Genomic DNA, 17,950 nt, shown 5'->3' on the forward strand with positions numbered 1-17,950 from the left:
GAAGAAAGAAAGAAAGAAAGAAAGAAAGAAAGAAAGAAAGAAAGAAAGAAAGAAAGAAAGAAAGAAAGAAAGAAAGAAAGAAAGAAAGAAAGAAAGAAAGAAAGAAAGAAAGAAAGAAAGAGCCTCACTATTTGATGACCCCAGCCAGCAACAATTCTGCCAAGGGGTCATTTGGTTAAAAAAATAGCTACTGGAATGCCCACTCCCCGCCCCTCCCGGCTGAATAAAACATCCCCCCCTTCTTTGCTGCTCAGGCCTCCCGGGGAAATCTCCCCAAAAGAACATACTGCAAGGCACATGAAAGCTCATACCTTGAAGAACACTTCATGGGTCTAAAGTGCCAGTGGACTACAGCTTTTCTCTCAAACACTGGTAGGAAGGGAGAAGGAAGGAGAGGCAACCCAGTTCCTCTCTGCACAACACAGAGACGAGGGAAGGGAGGAAGCAGAGCAGAGCTCATGCTTTGCTGGGGGCGGGGCTAGCTTTGGCTTTTCTTGTGACCCATTAGTGAAGATTCCATGGCCTGGTACTGGGTCATGACCCTGCAAATGGGAAACACTGCTCCAGAGCAATGGCACTCACTCTGAAGACTGCAGACTGATAGCTCAATGAATGTGTAAACCCAGTGGAATGCAGTGGTGAAAAAGGCAAACTCTATATGAGAGATTTCTTTAACAGCCCCATGATGCAGAGTGTTACTGCAGTACTGCAGTCCTAAGCTCTGCTCACGACCTGAGTTCGATCCCCGCAGGTAGCTGGGTTTTCAAGTAGCCGGCTCGATGTTGACTCAGCCTTCCATCCTTCTGAGGTAAAATGATTACCCAGCTTGCTGGGGGGGAAAGTGTAGATGACTGGGGAAGGCAATGGCAAACCACCCCATAAAAAGTCTGCCGTGAAAACGTTGTGCAAGCAACATCGTCCCAGAGTGAGAAACGACTGGTGCTTGCACAGGGGACCTTTCCTTTCATATGTGGGATTATTGGGAAAGGCATAGAGAATAGAAAGGCCAATATTGTAATGCCCCTGTATAGATCTATGGGTGCAGCCTCATTTGGAATGCTGTGTACAGTTTGGGTCACTGTATCTCCAAAAGGACATTGCAGAGTTGGAAAAAGTACGGAGGAGGGCAGCCAAAAGAATTATGGATTGGAGGACCTTCCCTATGAGGAAAGGCTGAAGAGTTGGGACTTTTCAGTATTAGAAAACAGGCAACTAAAGGAGGACATGGCAGAAGTTTATAAAATTATATATGGGGTCAAGAGAGTTGACAAAGAGAAAATAATCTCCTTCTCCCAAACTAGAACTTGAGGACATCCAATGAAACGGATTGGCAGTAGGTTCAGGACAGACAAAAGGGAATACTACTTTACACAGAGAGCGGTTAAAATGTGGAATATACTGCCAGAGGATGGCCACAGGAATAAACAGCTTTAAATGGGGGGATTAGATAGATTCATGGAGGAGAAGTCTATCAGTGGCTACTAGCCATTGTGAAGTAGGGGAACCTCCACATTCCGAGACACTAAGCCTCTAAATCCCAGAGGCAGGAGGCAACACCAGAAGGCTTCCACCTCTATGCCCTGTTGTTGGATTTCAAGATGAACTGGTTGGTCACTATGTGAGCCAGGGTGCTGGACTAGATAGACCACTGGTCCAATTCAGCAGGGCTCTTGCTACGTTCTTATAGCAACCCTGCAGGGTTTTTCAAGGCAAGAGATGAACAGAGGTGGTTTATTTGTTTATTTTATCAAATCTATATTCCACCCTCCCCTAATGGGCTCAGGGTGGCTAACAACAGTTAAAAAGCACGTAGAAAATTAAAAACAATATACAATAAAATCAATTCCACAAATTTTTAACCATAAAATCCAAGATCCACGTCAATGTCTCTGACGTGGTTTGCCATCGCCTGCTTCTAGATAGCAACCCAAATGCCAATAAAGGTCTATGGTATGGAAAACTCTGGACTTCCTTGGTGGTCCCCCATTCATGTACCAACCTGGACCAACCCTGCTTAACTTCCAATATCTGGTAGGACTGGGTTAGCCTAGGTCATGCAGGTGAAGACACATCCACAATTACCATCAACCAAAAGAGCCACGTGTCTCTTCTACCCCCTGGGTGCCACCCAACTACGCAGACACACAATATAAAATGAAACCACTAAATGTAGAAGTATAACCTTTTCAATTGTCAAGAGTACCTCTGAGCATGTAGGGCTGCTTCTCCCACGACAGGTGAACCTCAGGGGGGAAGGGCTTCCCTCTCTGTTTTCTCACTCTCTCCTCAGCACAAGGAGCCCCTGAACATTTACTGGACTTCTGTCCGGTTTAGTTTGGCTGTTTGGGCCATTTAAACCCAAAACAGCTAAGCAGCATTGCAGCTGAGCTATTAGGTTTGAATGGCTGAGAGCCATTTCAGCGATGGGTTTTGCTTCCCCCTGCTTGGAGGTGGGGGGAAGCAAAACAGACCCCTGAAATGGCTGATAGCCATTTAAACCTCTCAGCAGGGTGGGTCCATCCATCTGCTGTTAGGTTTAAATGGCTGATCCATTAAACCTATAGGTTTTGCTCTGCCCACTCACTTTTGGGGGGGGGGGGGAATGAAACAGACATGTTAAATGGCTGCCAGCCATTTAATCCTTCCCAGGAAATCTCTCCTTTTCTCCTGGCCATGGCTTGCTGCAGCCGGGAGAAAGGGAGACCCATACTGGCTGGTTCAGTTTGGGGCGTTTTTGGCTCAGTTTTGAAACTGTCCCAAAGCAAACTGGAATTGTTAGGTTTGCACCTTCTTTATTTCTAACAGCAGACACTGGTAACACTGCTTTATTGTAGCCACATCTGAGTAACAGACAATTGCAGAAGAAAAAAAAACCCCAGTGTGTAAACAGAAAGGGATGAGTGGCACCCTCATCTTGAAATTGTGGCAGACCTTCACACGACACAGCTACAAATTGCTATATTCGGGCTGTCGCTTCAGTGCAGACACGCACTGAAGAGCACTTTGCTTTTCATGAGGGCAGTACTTACGCAGCCTCCAGCAAGGACCTCTGCAAACAGTGGAATGGAGCCATCTCTATGCGTGAACTTGTCTCTGACAAAGTCATTAACCTAATACAAAAACATAATTAATACCCTCCTGGCACTTTCCATCTTTCCCTCACACAGAAACTTTTAGCAACATATTCAGAACGCCTGAAAACAAAACAAAAAAACAGAGCGTGGCAGTTTTTAAAAAGTAAACAGATAACTTGATATATATATGTTTCGTGAATGTAAATTTTTCAAAAGAAAGCAATTAAAGGTGTTGTTATCTCAGTTTTTTAGAAAGAGTATACTTACTGTAAGCTTAATAGCCTTTTCGGGAGCAACACCAATAAGCTGTGGAAGTAAGCCTGTGTAAAAAAACACCAGATTAAACACAATTAGTACAAAAAAAAAATTAGAACAAACCGTGTTTTGGTCTTAAAATACAGCGGTCTTCAACCTTTCTAGATCCCAGGACCCAGTGAGCATGGGTTCCCACTCAACAGAAAGTATGTGACAGGAAATCGTTTCATCAGAGTCATGTGACAGGAAGAGGAGGACCCAGAATTATGGCTTAATTGGTGCCAAGGCCGGGAGCATGGCCAGCAGACCGACAGAGCTAGAGACCAGAAACATAGGCCAGGCACCTAGTGATGTACTGCAGCAAAGAATAAGCTTAGAGTCATGACCATAGAAGAACCTTTTCCAACCACTGAGTGACCTCTGTTCACCGTCCTGCTGCTCTCACCAGCCAAGATAGTCGATGAATGAGGTTTTTTTCTCCATGTTATGTTTGCTAGCAGCAGATCATTCCAAAACAGAAGCAAAAAAAGAAAGAGGGAGCTCTAGGAACCAGCAAGCAAGCAAGAAAGGGCTCAGCAATCAACCTGAGGACCTCCCATTCACTGCGTAACACCTCTCTTCCCACAGAGAACATTTCCCCTGCTGCCGGAGACAGAAAGTGTTCCCAGCACTACCTTACATTCCAGCATTCCAAGACTTCAAGTTACAGCTAGTAAAGAACGGTTTGACGACACAAGGGCTGACTCATGAAAAATTTTCATAAATCTTTGGTCCGGCAGTGGTTCAAAATTTTGCTCTGAAGGTCTGTTTTATTGCTGCAGAGTCACTATCAAAATGTTCTTGCCATTATCATCCAAGAACAGGAAACCACAAGAGGGTTGGGGAGGGACGGTGGCTCAGTGGTAGAGCATCTGCTTGGCAAGCAGAAGGTCCCAGGTTCAATCCCTGGCATCTCCAACTAAAAAGGGTCCAGGCAAATAGGTGTGAAAAACCTCAGCTTGAGACCCTGGAGAGCCGCTGCCCGTCTGAGAAGACGATACTGACTTTGATGGACCGAGGGTCTGATTCAGTATAAGGCAGCTTCATATGTTCATATGTTCCTTTATGACTGATCAATTGACAATCAGTCCGTAGTTAATTTAATTCAGTCTCAAGCAAATCCTGGAACGTTGGTTTTTTTTAACCTAACTGCTTAGAGGGGAGAAAGTTGAAATGCTAAAAAAATTCTAGCGAACTCAGCTGACACTCAAAGTAAAGCAACCATTCTACAGACAGAAAGTTGAAATGCTAAAAAAATTCTAGCGAACTCAGCTGACACTCAAAGTAAAGCAACCATTCTACAGACAGCACAGCAATGCCACTTTCTGGGTTACCTAATCCATCCTCCAAATTGCTATTCACGAATATTCTGTGGACTGTCCACCAATTCTCAAATCTATGCCATGCTGGTACAGCCCAGGAGCTACACTGGGCAGGCTGCCAAAGGTGCTGCAGCCTTGGGGTTGTGTCAGGCCTGCCACTGGCATAGATGCAGGCCCGTGTGTCACTCTGGGTGCAGGCCCAGTGAGAAAGTGGGTGGAGGGAATCCCCCCAAGAGTATCACCGCCTTCACTTGTGTTGCTTTAATGAAGACAAAAGAGTAAGCACAGAAATGCTAAATTGCAAGACGAAGTATCTAAACTTTTTGAAAAGTTCAGTGCGAGGCAGCCAGGATAAACTACAATGGTGCCTGCTTAAGGACTGCTAGGCACAGTTCAGCAAATGAAGAAGGGGGCTGTGAGGATAGTCAGGCCCACACACCTCCGGACCCCTGCCCAGGGCTTTTTTGTTAAAAAAAGAAAAGAAAAAAGCAGCCCAGCAGGGACTCATTTGCATATTAGGCCACACCTCTGATGTCATCATTGTTCCACACAGGGCTTTTTGTAGAAAAAGCCTAGCAGGGACTCATTTGCATATTAGGCCACACCCCCTGACACCGAGCCAGCTGGAACCGCATTCCTGTGTATTCCTGCTCAAAAATGGCCCCATCCTGCCCATCTTCCCCGTATGCACCGTGATGTAATAAACAAAAGACTTCTGCTTTCAAGGCAAGCCAGAGTTTACTGTTTCACACACACCCTCAACTATGGCTTGCTCTCTTCCTTCCCCAATCAACTATGAAGCCTGCTAGGTGACTTGGGGCCAGCCTAACCTACCTCACAGGGTAGCTGTGAGGACCAAACAGAGGACAGAAGAACGATGCATGCAGCCCTAAACTTATTGGTGGAAATGTGGGATTTAAAATATGATGTCCCTCCTATCTCTGTAGGTAGAGTGCCTGAAGAATTGGGGATTTTTTTATCATTAAAGGGGAAAATTCAGGAAACGGAATATCTCATCAACAGGAGGAAGAGTCCTATTAGATTCACCAGTTAAGAACGAGACCGTATTCACTCCCATGTGGAATGTTGTGGCCCTATTTCCTTGTCCTTGCCTCCATTAAGCTTCCGGCTTTCAGAGCTATAGAGGGAAGAAGTCGCACAAGAGCCTGCATCACCTTCCCTTTTTGTGCACCTTCCCTTTTTGTGCACCTCTGCAGTAAGATGGGTATGCTCCTCCCCCCTTTAGATTTCACTGTGAAGGAGAAGCTGCAGACATCCTCCATGTCAGGTGTTCCAGAGGAGCCAAGAAACGGGTGACACTAGACGCTGGCCCTTCCTTTCCCACATCACTGAAGGCCTGAAGCTGCTGTTTTTGTCTTTGAAGCCATATGAATCAATAGGATAAAGCACCTCTGTAAGCAGACAGATGCAATCGGTTGGTCTATATTAGGCAAAAAGCAGCAATCTTCCAAGCAGATGGGCCTTGACCACCTGTCTGTCATTTCCAGCTACATTCCCAGAGGTGTTATAGATCTTTGCTCTGGATAACATTCTCACTTCTGACAGCAGCCTGGACTTGATGGCCTCCGGGCTCTCTTCTTGCCGTACAGTAATGTACAGATACCTTTCTGGCAGCAGGCTTGATTTCAGTCAAGATCAGTAGAGGGCAGCCTTAACCCGCTCGGCTTTTTTTGGACACAAGACGCTACCATTTTTGATCCTGCTGTTCTCGGCCGTGACACATTACCTGCAGGGGTCACCTGTTCCTTCCCTGAGCCCTGAAACTTCCACAAAAGCTTACAGAACTGCTATAAAGTGCTGATTCATTCCCCATTCATATCCCCTGCCCCCCCCCCCCGCCAGCCCCACGGTTTTAATGGCGATGAAGTTAATCTGTCAACCAGTCTCTGAGCTTACAGCCAGAAGGAGACCGGTTTTATGGGATGAAGCCAGAAAGACAGGACAGCATACCTTAAAAGCGAGGCAGGATTTACCTTCCGCACTCAATTCCACCTTCTTATAAAACCCAAAGCAAGCATGCATCCCCGTGCGCGCACACAGACACACGCACAAAAGATCAGCAACTAATGTACTCCATCGATTAGTTTCTTTCAGCACAGTCTCTTTTTTTGTCAGAGGCTTAACAGACTTATTATGCTGGGGAAAGGTAGTGATTAAAATACAAAGGGTGCCTGACGACAACAAAGAGCAACGCTGATCACCCAGCCTGAGCCTCTGACCCACTGCTAGAAGAAAATTTAAGTGCAGTAGTGCCTCCAAGTTAAAAGAACTAATAGACGAGCACACCTGGAGGCCCACCTCCCACAGCCATTAACGCAGTTGAACACTCTGAGCGTGCGAGAGCACACAGACAGCAGAACTTGCATTTCATAACAGCCTTAAAACTGGCGTTTCAATACATTTTTAAAAGCAATGTGTGAAATACAAGAAGGAAAAGAAGATGCTGTTGCGTTGCAACCAACTAATAGTGACCCCCCCCCCCCACTCACAGGCCCGTAGCTAAACAGGGGCCCACGGGGCCTGGCCCCCTGGCAGTTTTTTGGGGCCTCTCACCCCCATCCCAGGTCCACTCCTTTCCCTCTCTCTCCTGCACAATTTAAACAATGCATGAGGGGTGGTGGATTTAAGTCGCACAAGACAAAGGCAGGCAGCCCTGGACTCTCCAGCTTCCTACTCTCACCCCGCGGCCCCACCCCCATGATACCCTCATGGCACCCTTCCCCCCAGGGCCCCTAGCTACGGGGCTGCCCACTCATCCAAGGATTGTTCCAGGCAAGAGATGAGCAGAGCTGGTTTGCCATTGCCTTCCTCCACACAGTGACCCTGGACTTCCTTGGTGGTCCCATCCAAGTACTGACCTGCTTAGCTATTCTTGCTGCCCACAAAGAACAAGGTGCCTATAGGAGCAGATGCTTCCCTATCTTCTGCTTTCTACAGCAGCCTCTATTGCTTCCAAAAAGGCAAGATAGAGAGCCAGCCATTAGAATAAAAATCTACCTGGCACACAGAGACAGCAATAGGGGGATCGCCACTTTTCTCTCTTTCTCCAGCAATGCTGCCACTGGTGCAAGAGGTTTTGCTGGTAGAGGAGGGAGGCGGGGAGAACAACTTCACATGACTCATCCTCACTTGCAACCCTCTCCGACAGGTGGCCTTTGGTCCATGGAAGATCCCAGGACTTCATCAACACATATTCAGAGGGTCACAGAAGACCACTCTGGGAAGGAGAAGGAGTGCTTCTGCAAGGGCCACAGGATCCAGCTCAATCTGTTCAGGTTTAAATGCCAGCATGCAGGTGTGGCACAATCACTTGTGAATGGTGCAAAAGGGTTTACATAACTGGGCTTCCCTGTGCTAAACACTAGAAACAGCAGCCATTTTACGTTTACACCAGGCAGAATTGACAGTGCAGAATTAACATTGCAGCATTTAAACTAGGTGCCTTTTGAGCTAGCATTTTAAAGGTAAACCAGTGAACAAGTTCTTGAATGCCACATGCTCTACCGTAAGAAGCTTAGAATGTATTTCAGATATAATTCTGAAGTTGGGTTTTAGAATGTTGAATACGCCAGAAAATACAATTTCTTTTGTGGCATAAAAGGTTCCATAGAATGAAGATGAATATATGCAGGATAAAATAAGTCACATCTGATATTATTCCTTTTATACAAAGAGTTTTATGAGTTGACGTGGATCTTTGAGGAAGAAAAAAAAGCAGACAAGCTCCCCGTTCGTAGGGAATTTTGCTTCGGTTTCTACGTTAGCAGTCAAAATCAGGGAGATTCAAACTTTCCCAGCAAGTCTAACACACAACACAAAACTTTCTTAAAACAGTAATAGTTTAAGGAGGCTGTGCCTTCTCAAACACAACACAACTGCTCTTCCAGTTAACAGGAAGTCACGCTTGTATGTGATTGTAACGGGGTTGCCACCTCTGGGTTGGGAAATACCTGGAGATGTTAGTGATGGACCCTTGAGAGGGTGGGGTATGAAGAGGGGAGAGACCTCAGCAAGGTAGAATGCCAGAGTATAACGGAGATCTGCCGTAAAAGTGGGAGATCTCCAGGTGCCACATGGAAGTTGGCAACCATATATTGCAAGAAATGGGTGGGGTTTAATTCTATATTCAACTCCAATGAAACTACATGCGCTGAACTGGGAGCTCAAATGTGCACACAGACCTTCTCCTTAATACCAATGGCTTCCTCATTCATTACAATGGAGAAAGCCAATTGCACAAGCATTCCTTTAAAAAAGTGCACATATGCTTAGGACCCCAATGTTAATGTTTTTCCATTAAAAAAAAAAAAAGATTGCTTGCTAAATTTATTTGACATGTGATTTCATTTCACCTACCTCTGTAAAGCCCAAAAAACCCTTCATAGCGCAGCACTTTCTTAAAACAATCAAAGCTGTTTTTGTACATCAGCTCTCCAACAACTGATCCAGAAGTGCGTTGGTTCTGCATACGAGTCTTCACCAGATCAATGGGGTACACAGCAGTAGCTCCCACGGCTGTAAAAAGAATGTATTCAGACTTTATATTTCACTTTGTCATGCACACACATGAAAATACGCCATTGCGGATTATGCTATTTCTTTCTGCAGACTCAGTGCCAACTGCTACATACCTAAGACCAGGAGCAGGAAGGCATGGTGAGTGGAACTTATTATCTTGGGCAAAAGAAATTGTAAAAAGATACTGAGCAAGCCCAGGACATCCTTACCTGTAATCCCAAGAGTGGGAACATGCAAAACTTCCTCACACTCAGTCAGACTATTGGTCTACCAAGGCCAGTATTGTCTATTCTTAGTGGCAGTGGCTCTCCAAGGTCCCTTTTTACATCACCTACTGCCAATGCTTTTAAGTGGAGGGGCCAGGGACTAAACCAGAGACCATCTGCATGCCAAGCAGATGCTCTTCCACTGAGCCACAGGATAGCAAGAGTTATCCAGTCATGAAGGTACTGGATTCACAATGGCTTTTTAAATTATGACTTCAAGCTTTTTCATGAGCGATACTGTTTTGCTGTGCTGGCACAGATCAGTTATGGTGCCACTCCATCGTTCCCAAAGTTAAGAATGGTGGAACTCTGTTTTGTTACGTCTATCAGACGCCCTGCTTTGGCACCTTGGCTCAAATTCAGCTCCATTCACAAAATGTTTGGAGCAGCCATGAGGTAATGGGAACACCGTCTGACCTCTATGAACATGGGGGGGGTGGGGGCGGGGAGAGAGACAGTTCTCTGGAAACACAAGCAGACTGAAAGCTTAATTTTTGTTCTTGTTGAAGATGAAAGGGGACCTAGATTGCATAGTCCTTCATGTCTCAAAAGGCCAGGAAACATATGGATTCTGACCCTTCTTGCTTCTGTCAGCAGTCCTTTAACTGGAAATGAGCTAGATCAGAACAAAACTGAATTCTCCATTCGCCCCCTCAGCCCAAACAGCGGAAAAAAGGAAGGATTTAACTCAAAAGTTAACGGCTCACATTAAGTTATAAAACTCCAGAAGGAAAAGTAAGAGAGATTGCGGCACAAAGCATATATGTTACTACATCCTGTTTGAGGACCAAATTAGTCATTGAACAGTCACTAATAAATATGTATTTTTAAAGGCAAAGATCTCATGTTTCCCCCTCCCCCCCCCATCCCTTCTTTCACTTCAGTTTTGTTCTTGGTATCAGTCGAATATAATTAAAGGGGAGTCAGCTACTGTATCCGAGAAGCCTATCTATAATCATTCTGCAACTTTTGCTCTGACATCCGTCTGGAGCCAGCAGGGTAGCATTCTGTCAGGACTTCTGATCAAGGGTTGAAGGAAGGGGAGGGGGAACCCTTAACAATACAGAGCTCTCTTCAGACCCCAAACATCCTTACCTTGGGGAACAACGAACGACATCTTAGGCCGATCTGCACCAGCACAGCAAGATAATGTTACCTCAACCCAAGCTTGAAAATGGCATACAGACATGTCACTCACCTCCAGCAATTGAGCCCAGAGTGAACCTGTAAGCAGACTCAGCTACCTGGAGCCAGATGGGTCTCCCCCGATCGCTGTAAGATTGCTGCACGTCAAGGGGGAGGGAAAAGGGAATGAATCAGACGCACAAAAATGTGGGAAAGCCATTCAAGAACTGAAAGGAGTTGTCGCTTTGTAAAACTGAGATTTGTTTCAAAAAATCAGGCAATATACCAATATAATGGTACAGAAGTCTTGGAATATGGTTCATATACAAATTGTGACTGTTCTGGGACATCCTTTGGACTTGTCCACAATAACACATCTGTTTGGATGGGTACCACATAGAATGGGAAAACAGCACAATGTTTCACCCAAGCATTTAATTACAGCAACCAACAAATGATCCCAGCATTGAGGCAATGGATGAATAAGGCTTGGTGTACAAGGATTATGAATAGGATTACAACGTGGACACAGTAATGATCATCAAGGCAGAAATCTAGAAATTTGGTTACCTGTTATTAACTACTAGAAGTGGGAAAATCCATTTTGTACAGTAGGATGGCAGAACTCTTGATATGTGTTATTTGTTTGCTTTTGTCTTGCTTTTCTACTTCTAGCTGGGTTTTTTTTAAAAAATACTTTTGATTTAAACTGTATACTTTTGGCTATAGACCACTACAGTCATTGTTATAGGATATGTTTGTTGTTTAAAGTGAAAATTAATAATAAATAATTAAAAGACAAAAAGGGAAGCTCCACTTCCTCAGATGGAAGCTTTTCAATTTAGATCTCCTATACTGTAAAGACAGTATGAATGAAAAACAGAGTGTTTTCTCAAGATACACAGAGAAAGCCATGATTTTGTGGTGTTTTTAAAAAAATGTGTACTATGTATTTTTTTTTTCCTAGAAGGTACTGGACATTCAACATTCTTTTATGTTAAACATAAAACATTTCCCCAGACGTTATACTCACCTGTACCAGGAGCGATACAATCTCACTCATCAGGATTATGTGCTCCCTGGGGTGCTCCCGATATGAAGTGTGAAGAGAGCAACGCTTGAATTTTGGTACATGTTACATGAAACTTTGATCAGTCCAGTGAGCAGTTCACATGTACTGCAGCTGTAAGCACAAGCATGCTGCCATTGTTCGGACAATGTGGTGGCCGTGGATATCAAGGGGATCTCTACTTGGTCATGAGGTTCTCAGTACCCAAGGGCATAATGTCTAAAAAGGGTTACTCATCAGAAAGGAAGCTTAGAAGTTCATGCTCAAACCAACAGAATTACCTTGCTCCTGAGTTCCAGGTATGCTATGATGCTCACAAAGAGTTTCTGTTCCATTCACTTCAACCACATGCACCAAAGATGGGCATGCTAAGCAGCCCCATCTACTCAAGATATGCGAGCAGCGCTTTTGGATGGGATAGTTCTGCGTGTCCATTCATGATCACACACTCACAGCAAATTCCTACACCTGGACATACTTCCCTGAAGGGTTTTTTCACCACCTTTACTAATTGAGCAGAGGTCTGTAAGTTGCTATTAGCCACAGCGTATTGTTGGAACTCTCTGTCTGGGGCAGTGATGCTCTGTATTCTGGGGGAGGGGGGCACAGCGGGGGAGGGGGGCACAGGATACTTCTAGTATCCTGGCCCCACTGATGGACCTCCTGATGGCACCTGTTTTTTCTGGCCACTGTATGACACAAGAGTGCTGGACTGGATGGGCCACTGGCCGGATCCAACATGGCTTCTCTTATGTTCTTAATTGATGTGACAAGCCTACACCACAATCTTCCAGGTATTCTATCTCCATGGTTTATTTCCTTGGGAAAGTCCTAGCTGTCACCAAAAGGAACCCCAGTATTTGAAACTACTGTTGGGTTTTGTGGTTTGATAAAAATGTAGATAATTAACAAATGGAGGAAACTCAAAGCTTTCCTCCTTTGAAGTTTTTACTGTGCTTTGTGTACCTTCTTCCCTTAATCCTTCCAAATTTATTCTGTTCCTTACAATCCTGAAGAAACCCCTAACCCCAAACTGCATGCTAATGTATGTCCCAATAGTCTCTCTCTCTCTGTTTTCTCTTTTCTAGTAATGGAACTATAACTTTCAGCCTATTTATGAAGGTGCCTACTATAGCTGGTGGCATGCCTGTGTTGTGTTAGGATATGTAAATTAGCATAATTAATGCTATGGCTTTCAGAGCATGAATATTTATAAATAGAAAATTACTGTCACTGGCATCTCTCCATGAAGCCACTGTACACAGATATTTAGGAACCAGACAAAGGAAATCTTTCAAGTGATAATACCAGCAGCAAATATGATTGAAAGGCTAGCTTTTTTATTTATGCTGAACAGTCAAAAATGGGGTGTTAATTCAAAAAAATTAAAAATCTATACCCAGTGCAGAAACCACCACTTTCTATTAGTCAGCCAACTCTTCTGTACCATAGGACTGAGCCAACTATTGATGGCATAGACTGTGGTAGGAATCAACTTTCTCCTCAGACGGTCACAGGGATTCCAAGCTCCAAGAGGCTTCCGTTTTCCCCTGCTCGGTAGCACAGCAGACTTACAAAGTGGGAGGGCCACCACATCAGACTGCATTTACCCCCAAATATAGCCCCCTTGTCAGAGATCTTCAGGCAGCGCTGCAAAGCTTGTCTCTGATAGGATGAGAACAACAGGTATCTTTGGGTGGAGAGGGGTATTTGGGGGTTTCATTTGGTTTAAATCTGTTATTTAATTGCTATTTATAAGCTGCCTGGAGCCCCAAGATGAAAGGTAGGGTCTAAATCAGAGGTGTTGAACTCATTTGTTATGAGGGCCAGATCTGCCACAAATGAGGCCTTGTCATGCCGGGCCGTGTGTGTAGCTATTTAAGATTAAGAAGCAGAGATATAAACTTGATAAAAGGCACAGACAAACACAATAAAAGATTATTTTTTTAAAAAACCCTTAAAATATGCTTAAACATTAGCATTCGTTGATCTTAAAGATGCTTTTTGGCTCCTTCCTTCCTTCCCCATGGGACCAGGAGGGGGAGGAGCCTCAGCTAATAGAAGGAAGAGAGACTTAGCTCAGTAGCTCTGCTGTGCAATAGAGAAAGCCTGGCAAAGCAAGCTATCCCTCCCCTCCTTCCTCCCCAAAGGGGGGAGCCTCAGCCAATGGAGAAAATAGGGGTTTTGCTCTGTAGCTCCTGTGCAATTGAGCAAGCCTGGCAAAGCAAGCTGTTATGCAGAAGGAAGCAAGAGAGAGGAAGAAGGAAGCAGATGACAGCCAGTTGCTCGGGGGTCTGATTCAGTCCCCGGGCTGCATATTTGACACCCCTGGTCTAAATGTTTCAAAAAGTTTAAATAAAATTAATATAAGCCACATAAGGAACCTCATGCCTAGTTTTCTCATGAAGGCTATGGATTCTTAGGACCATGTTCAGAGTACAAGTGGAAGATACAAGTTGGAGACTGTGTTTTAAAACCACTTTCTTGTGAGGGGGGGGGAGAGAAAGTTTCTGCAAATGGAAAATGAGCACAGTCTGGACTAGAACTTATTCCCCTGCTATGGTAAGTTTTTACTCAGAGGGAATGTGTGCTCTGGGTTGTTTACATGAGCCAATGCTCAAAAACGGCATTCTACTGCTTAGAAGTCTGTTTTCCGCTGCTTGCATAGACCACACCTAAAAAGTGGTCCTTGTTAGCAAAGCCATCCCAGTTCACTCAATCAGAATACAAATTTGCCTCTCTCCTAATGCTCAGATTATGACTCAAATTGTTTCCACGAGGAGTTCTATGTTGGCTCATAATATAAAGGAGATGCTAAGCATGCCAAAAGTGCTTCTAGTAGTTGTTTGTTTTCAGCTCCAAGTCCTGCATGCTAATCAGACAGAGCCAAACAAGCCCATGTACAAAGGATTATTTCTAAGACTCAAGAGATCTGTGGATCCCTGAAACTGACATGCCAACAGCAGCCAAGAAGATGCCTTGAAAAACAAATGAACAGAGTTGCCAGCTCTGGGTTGGGAAATACCTGGAGATTTTGGGAGTGGAGCATGAGGAGGGCAGGGTTTGGAAAGAGGACTGAGTTCAGTGTGGTACAATGTCATAAAGTCCACCTTCCAAAGCAGCCATTTTCTCTAGGTGAACCGATCCCCTTTTAAGTTGCGATCACACACACTAAATAATGCACTTTCAGTCTACTTTCAATCCACTTTCCAACTGGATTCTACCGTGTGAACTGGCAAAATCCAGTTGGAAAGTGCATTGAAAGTGCATTATTTAGTGTGTGTGACTGCAGTCAGAGTTATTACACCTAACAGCAAATGGAAATCAGTCCACTGGTTTATCCAATATTTTAATTGAAAAAACAAGTATATAAAAACAAATAGCCATCACCACATCTTCTAGCAGTGATTATTTTCAGGTAGTTGTGGGTTGCAGAAAAGAAGTTCCTCCTCCCGTTCCCTCCACCCACGCAGACTGTGCTAATGTAGCATCAAAGGAAGGATCTCTTTCCCTGAATTTTCATTGACTTTGTAAAGTAAATGTTTGCTGGACATCTTTTCCTAGTCTATATGATTGACATCATCCTATGTGGGAAAGCTGAGTCAGGTCCAAGTCATATTAAATGTTTAATCATTCCCCAAAAATGAGAGTTTCCAGGAAGAGTTTCTCAGTAGGCAGCAATTTACAAATGCTGGGGGTGGGGGGGAACCACCCCCTGTAAACTAATTTTTCCATAGAAGTTCCATTTACTTTAACCGGATGACTTTAATGCAGTATTTTCCAACATCAAAATGGAGGTTATGCCCCCCAGTTGCCATGGAAACAAGGCCTAACAACGATCAAACAAAAGAGGCAAAATTCAATAATCAGCCTAGCCAAACTGTCCTGGTCAATCTCCACGAACAATAATTAGTCTTAACAAATCTTTCATGTTCTGATTGTAAAAAAAAAAAAAAAGTAACAAAGAAAGACCGTTATTAGGCAACAGAAGGGACGTATTGAAATACCAGACAAGTTAATTCTGAAGAGGAGCTTCAATACAAAACAATCCAGATAATGTAATCATTTGCAAAATACTGACATCTGCATACACAGACTCATAAAATAATTTGACAGAAGACTGTGTTTTAACTTCCTCAACCATCAATATCTGGCAGGTTGATTCAAATCATGCAAATGTCTAGATTTGTTTCAGGTAGGCTTCTTTATTTTAAGTTAGTTGTTGATATTAACACAGCAACGCAAACAAGCGCCGCCACCTTTAATGTCAGGAAGTGATCCAACTCCTTTTCTTGTGAGTAAGAGTGACATCCTTTTAACTACCTTGGTCTGGTTACCATCATCCAGGTGTGAACCAGAATGTTTTCTGATCTTCCCTTTAGGCAGCTATTTCTACCAAACCCCTCAAAGTGCCTTTTTAAATAGTCTTCTACTTAAAGAAGTTTGGTGGGAGTTGTTACATGAGCTCTGGAAGGGTAGGAAGTGGGAATGTGTGTAGACCAGAGGCAGTTCCCCTTTCACTGGCCCTTATGCCAAACCAGATTTTGTTACTTAAAACAGTTTGAAAAAAAATTGGAAAAGGAGTCAAAGGGTTGGATTCGAAAGAGAGACGTCACCCTAAGGCAGGCCTGAGGATTAACAAAACTATAAATGTGCATTTCATGGTAGTCTTTCAACAGGAATAACTTAACTTAAGGAGACTTGGCTTTCAGCATCCACCATGCTTTTTTTTTTTAGAACTCTTCTGTTTTTGTATTTTGTTGAGGAGACCTACCTGCCTCTGGAGTTCTGCTAAGTTGTAAGGCAATGCTCCTTCAGCCAAGGGTGCTATTCTCTCAATGTCAGTCAGAGTTAAGCGTCTGTATGCAAGACCATGGAAAATAAATATTTGTCACATGTAATAAGCAGGGGGCAAAGAATTGTGGGAAGTCAACGGACAAGTACAGAGATATAGGGTGGAATCCAGGGTTGCCAGAGGCCCGTTAGGAGTAGGTGACCCACTCTCTATTCTGCACCAGTGCTCAGTGGAGTGATGGGGTGGTATAAAAGGCATCACATCATGCTCTGAAAATTTCCCTAATCTCTATGATCTTTACCACAGAGATTTGAAGAAATCCTAGAGTGTCAGATGGCATGGTTACATTGCTTCCGGTCACACAGCCAAAAGTCACGTATGACACAGTACTGTTTTGTTAATTGCCATCCCTCCAGCCTTCTGCCTGTTGCCAGCACTGGATTGGCAGCCCTCCCTAGCACAGCACTTCCATAGGTAGTATCCCGCTCCCCAAATCGCCCTATGACAGGGGTGGCCAAACTGTGGCTCCTTCACACATATTGTGTGGCTCCTGAAGCTCCCACCGCCCTGTCAGCCTGCTTGAAGAAGGTATTTGTTTCTTTAAATCACTTCTTCAAGCCAAGCCAGCCAGTGGCTTACAGAATGCATTTAAAGTGGCTTTCTTTTCACTTCTCCCTCCCTCCTCCCTCCCCCATCAATTTTCCTTCCTTCCTCCGTGCCTTGTGGAACTCAAACATCTGACATTTATTCTATGAGACCCTTACATTAAGCAAGTTTGGCCACTCCTGCCCTATGATATCTTATTTCAAGGGGTCCTCATCTCCCTCAGGAGCAGGAGGGGGGGCATTTTGGGTTGTCACAGGAGGCTGAAGCCATGAAAGTCATGCTCCTTGGGTGGAAGTCATTACAGCAGTGGAAATGCCGTGTTGGATCAAACCTGCAGGAATATGAGCTCTAGCTCACATGTTATATTTCAGTCTGCAGTTGTTAGTATTTTTTTTTAAATCCTTGTAGGAAGAATAACTGAGAAATAATAATATGAAAGGTAGGTTATTCTTACCCTGTAGCATTGTACAAGTCAGCCAGCTGATAGAGAATATCAATTTCCAAGGGTGTAATTTGTCCAAATTTGATAGCAGAATGGGAGAATTCCTCTGTTTGTAAAGAAAAGGATATAAAGTAACCTGACCGTGCATAATAATTTATAAATTTTTAATATATAATTCATATTAGGCCACACATCCCTGATGTAGCCAACCCTCTAAGAGCTTACAAGGCTCTTATTTGTAAACTCTTGAAGGACTGTCTCCATCAGGGGTGTGTGGCTTAATATGCAAAGGAGCTCCTGCTAGAATTCCACCCTTGGTGGAATGTAAAAGTTTTAGTAAATAAAAAGCACCAAATGGAATATAGTCCACTATTTACTGAAAGAGTCAAAATAACAATGCTGTAAAAAGGACTGAAAC

At 44.0% G+C, this 17,950-nt stretch overlaps 1 protein-coding gene and 1 non-coding gene across 2 annotated transcripts in view; one reads left to right on the forward strand and one right to left on the reverse strand.

Moving 5' to 3' along the window:
• Nucleotides 1-17,950, reverse strand: part of SLC25A12 (solute carrier family 25 member 12) — an 86,729-nt gene that overhangs the window by 26,487 nt on the left and 42,292 nt on the right. The window contains exons 8-13 of the mRNA XM_060256899.1: nucleotides 17,545-17,638; nucleotides 16,464-16,548; nucleotides 10,694-10,778; nucleotides 9,068-9,226; nucleotides 3,342-3,394; nucleotides 3,030-3,110 (exon numbers count right to left, since the gene is read on the reverse strand). Of these exons, the coding sequence (XP_060112882.1) occupies nucleotides 3,030-3,110; nucleotides 3,342-3,394; nucleotides 9,068-9,226; nucleotides 10,694-10,778; nucleotides 16,464-16,548; nucleotides 17,545-17,638 (557 nt within the window). The remainder of the gene's footprint in view (nucleotides 1-3,029; nucleotides 3,111-3,341; nucleotides 3,395-9,067; nucleotides 9,227-10,693; nucleotides 10,779-16,463; nucleotides 16,549-17,544; nucleotides 17,639-17,950) is intronic.
• Nucleotides 4,220-4,286, forward strand: TRNAA-GGC (transfer RNA alanine (anticodon GGC)). The gene has a single exon. It is a non-coding gene; the product is annotated as a tRNA-Ala (tRNA).

The sequence above is a fragment of the Heteronotia binoei genome, chromosome 16 (genome assembly GCF_032191835.1).
Source record: "Heteronotia binoei isolate CCM8104 ecotype False Entrance Well chromosome 16, APGP_CSIRO_Hbin_v1, whole genome shotgun sequence".
NCBI classification, from domain to species: domain Eukaryota; kingdom Metazoa; phylum Chordata; class Lepidosauria; order Squamata; family Gekkonidae; genus Heteronotia; species Heteronotia binoei.